Source organism: Branchiostoma belcheri, unplaced genomic scaffold (assembly GCF_001625305.1).
Source record: "Branchiostoma belcheri isolate BF01 breed outbred unplaced genomic scaffold, Haploidv18h27 scaffold70, whole genome shotgun sequence".
Classification (NCBI taxonomy): domain Eukaryota; kingdom Metazoa; phylum Chordata; class Leptocardii; order Amphioxiformes; family Branchiostomatidae; genus Branchiostoma; species Branchiostoma belcheri.
In genome coordinates, this window is record NW_017804354.1 from 547,913 (window position 1) to 551,551 (window position 3,639).

Sequence of the window (3,639 nt, forward strand, 5' to 3'; positions counted from 1 at the left end):
ATGATTATTTGCATATCAATCAACAGGTTGTGTAGTATAAACCTGCTTTCCCCTCTGGTCTCTCAGTCACTGACGAAAGCTAGTGGATACTAGCTGAAACGTCTGACGTTTTCAAAATCATATCCAGTTGCTTGAGTAACTGTTTTTTGGCATATCGTATTACCTGGATGTCTAACCTTCATCGACGTATAGGTAAATAGTTTTTCACGATCTATCAATCATTGAGACAATCAAATGGTATTTTTATTCATAAAAACAAGGACCTTGCAGCCAACGGCTGAATTACGTCCTGCTGTACAACGATATTCATTTACACAAACGTTGACACAAATATCTAGATCAACAGAATACAATCTATGTAGCCTTTTACCTATGGTTAAGTTATACAGACCAATTCATAGATCAAAAGACAAAATGTTTGATCTTACATTATTTTGCACCATCACAAAGCAGCGAGAAGCTAAATTCGCTTACTAAACTATAGTACCCGTACTAGTTTGATGGCCTGCATCTATAAACTACGTAGGTTTGTTGTGACCTGCACCCAAAGCCCCTGTCACACATTCACGACCCTCTCCCGAATTGAGCAGTCTGACCAGATTTGGGCCACGCCTATGTTTTTGGGCAACCATATCCTTTACATTTTAGGACCATTTGCCAAACTAGCCCCAATCCTAGCCAACATACTTCCAACCATCCCGACCACTATCCGAAGACTGACGAATCCCTCCTAACCATTTGCCAACTCTGTCCCGAATGAAAATTTGCAGAATCTGAGGTCCACAATCATGTCAGATTTTAACTTTGTGGCACCTTTCAACGTTCTTGGATTTTGCCTTCTTCTAAGGCACGGTGTCACGTCTTTTTGTCAATATTGCCATATAAGAAATAAATCAATAGTCTGAATCTATATGACTGAGTGAGAACGTTCCCTAATGAGTCGGGAGAGTGGACTGGAGGTCGGTTGGTGGTCGGCTATTGATTCTCTGTAATTCGGGCTGATTCGGCACACGCTCTGGAAACATTCGGCACGGTTGTTAGAGGCCTTGGAGGAAGGATTCCTCTGTAGCTCGTCTCCAATCATGTGCCGAACACTGCCGACCTACTCCCGAACACCAGCCGAACACCAACCGAACATTAGCCAACCAGGCCGACTAATCATGAATGCTTTCAACATTTTGAAACATTCGCCTGGCGCAGCCGAATTGTAGCCGACCTGCATGGCCCAACACCAGCCGAACCACTTCATAAAGCACGGTGTTCGGCTAGCGTTCGGGAGGCCAACATTCATGAATGTGTGACAGGAGCAGTTGACATATATACATATCTTTGTTATGGAAATATTAAAAGTAGTTCAAAGCGTCATGCACAAAATTATGAAATGATATTCTCCCCACCAAATATGATTGTTTGTCCCACTCTGGGTCATCGAAGAGCAACAGAGACCTCAGGTACCTTTTCCTTGGTACTTGCCTGCCAAACCACGTCACCTGGTATAAGAAAGACGTAGGCTTTAACGTAAGTTCAACGAGATGGCTACTGACCCTTTGTGATTTACTTTATTCTCGAAAATATGTTTATGTTTTACATTACTTACGCAAATCAGGATCTTAAAAGTACTTAGAAAATTGCTTCTTTCACAAGAATTAACATTGCATAACCCGTGTTGTTTGGGCGGGGAATATATGATTTGTGCCAATGAGAACCTTGCTAAACGAGAAAAAAATGTAATTTATCAGTTTCAAAAACTGTGAATTTAAATCTATTAAGCGTAGAATTTAAATTTATTAAGGGCATTAGACAGTTCCTGTCTCACAAATCCTTGTTGTTGTGTACATGTAAAGTATTTGGTCAAGAATACCGTGCAATAAAACGTGTTTTAATCATCTTCATGACGAAATAATAATAATAAATAATCAATAATATCAGATTACAGATAAGATGAGTTAACGTAGCTATCATTAGGACATAAAACTTACCTGACTATTCTGTAAAAGTTCAAGCCGAACTTGAGATGTCCTTTTCAAGTTGTGTCCAACTTTAAACAGGTAAATGTCATTAATGATCTGCAAAGTAAAAAGAAAGATAGTAAATGATTATAAAGAAACTGCATGTACATGGACGCAAACTCCGTTTATGTTCTGAATACCAAGAATTTGATAGACATTTGATATGTATTTTCTAAACGATGACATACATTCATTACAGAGGGAACATTACTAGAGAGTGTACCGTTGATTTACTAGTATTTTATGTGGATAAAAAGTTCAGCATCGTTGCTAAGGCCACACCGACTTAATTTTATGGATGACATCCGCGCGCGCATTGATTTTTGACTGTTCTCAAAAACTAAAAATAAAAAATCACGTCATCCGAGGCTCTAGGCCTGGGTAGTCCATGGTAGCTTGCTATATAGCGACAATACGGAGCCGATGGTAACTCTGGAGGATGGCATAATAAAACAAAATAATCATCTATGCCGTCCCACAGCGAAACTAGTAACATTTGATGTAAGAATTACTTTAAGAAAGTAAGGTATATACAACTTAAGAGCCGATGTCTGTAAAAACCAAGCAAATCAGAAAAAAAGTGGCCAAACTCAAAAAATCAAATTTTCTCAAACTTTGTGTGGTGGTAGGGCCTTGACCCAAACTTACAAAAATGGGTAAGTTTTGGACGCCTGGTTATTTGTTGCCATGGCAACGGCCATTTTTCAAAATGGCGGATTTTTACTTTGTTGAGGCATAAGTCTTGCCCAAAATGGACCATCTTTTACCTTCCGTATCTCACAGAAAGTAACACATATCTCATTGCTTCTAACATATTTTATGATTCATATTGTAACTAAGAAAATGATATGAAGTTTTGCTCGAAATGTTTTTGTGGTGAGCTGTAGCAGACGTTTAAAAATGGCGTGTTTTTGTAAAATTTCAAAATTGAGAAAAAGCCATTTTTAGGACGTTTTTAGTGAACCATGGCCGCTTAAAAGGCAGGTAGAATTAGTTGATTTTTGGCACAGTTATGGCTATAACCTTTGTCTACAACATATCAGAAAATATCTTTGGGGTCTCCATGGGGGGGAGTACAGTGACCCCTAGACTAAACCATTATTTCCATTGTGAAAGAATCCCAACCGCTGCATTATAAGTGAAAAAAACATCCACAGCATGGCCAAACAGTAAAGAAAACGAAATCTAAAGCTTTTTTCAAGTGCTAAGGAAACCTACCTCGCACTTACAAAAGTTGTTTTCTTCTGGGCTGACAACGGGTTACCATGGCAACAGTTATATGGGGAGGGGGGCGGTGTTTTGAGGCCCACGGCCACTTTCTTGTTGTATAATGTCTGAAAAGTTTAAACCAGAACCACCAAACTTGGTGACTTTTCCTCAAATAAATTTTGCAATAATTTGATATTCATACTTTCATGTTGCCATGGTCATGTTGCCATGGCAACTGGTTGCTGACAGGCATTTTTTGCCAAATTCAGTAATATCACTATAGCAATGAAATTTCCATTTTTTTTGTTTTAAAATTTTCCCCCTTATCAAACATCCATGACATTCCTGTAAGTTTATGTAAGTTCTTTGTTTACACATATATGATTTATGTTAATTAGAGACGTCATTGGACAAGATAGTG

The 3,639-nt window shown here is 38.6% G+C and overlaps 1 protein-coding gene across 1 annotated transcript in view; it reads right to left on the bottom strand.

Moving 5' to 3' along the window:
• Positions 1 to 3,639, bottom strand: part of LOC109484828 (furin-like protease kpc-1) — an 18,920-nt gene that overhangs the window by 8,613 nt on the left and 6,668 nt on the right. The window contains exons 4-5 of the mRNA XM_019788185.1: positions 1,980 to 2,066; positions 1,398 to 1,490 (exon numbers count right to left, since the gene is read on the bottom strand). Of these exons, the coding sequence (XP_019643744.1) occupies positions 1,398 to 1,490; positions 1,980 to 2,066 (180 nt within the window). The remainder of the gene's footprint in view (positions 1 to 1,397; positions 1,491 to 1,979; positions 2,067 to 3,639) is intronic.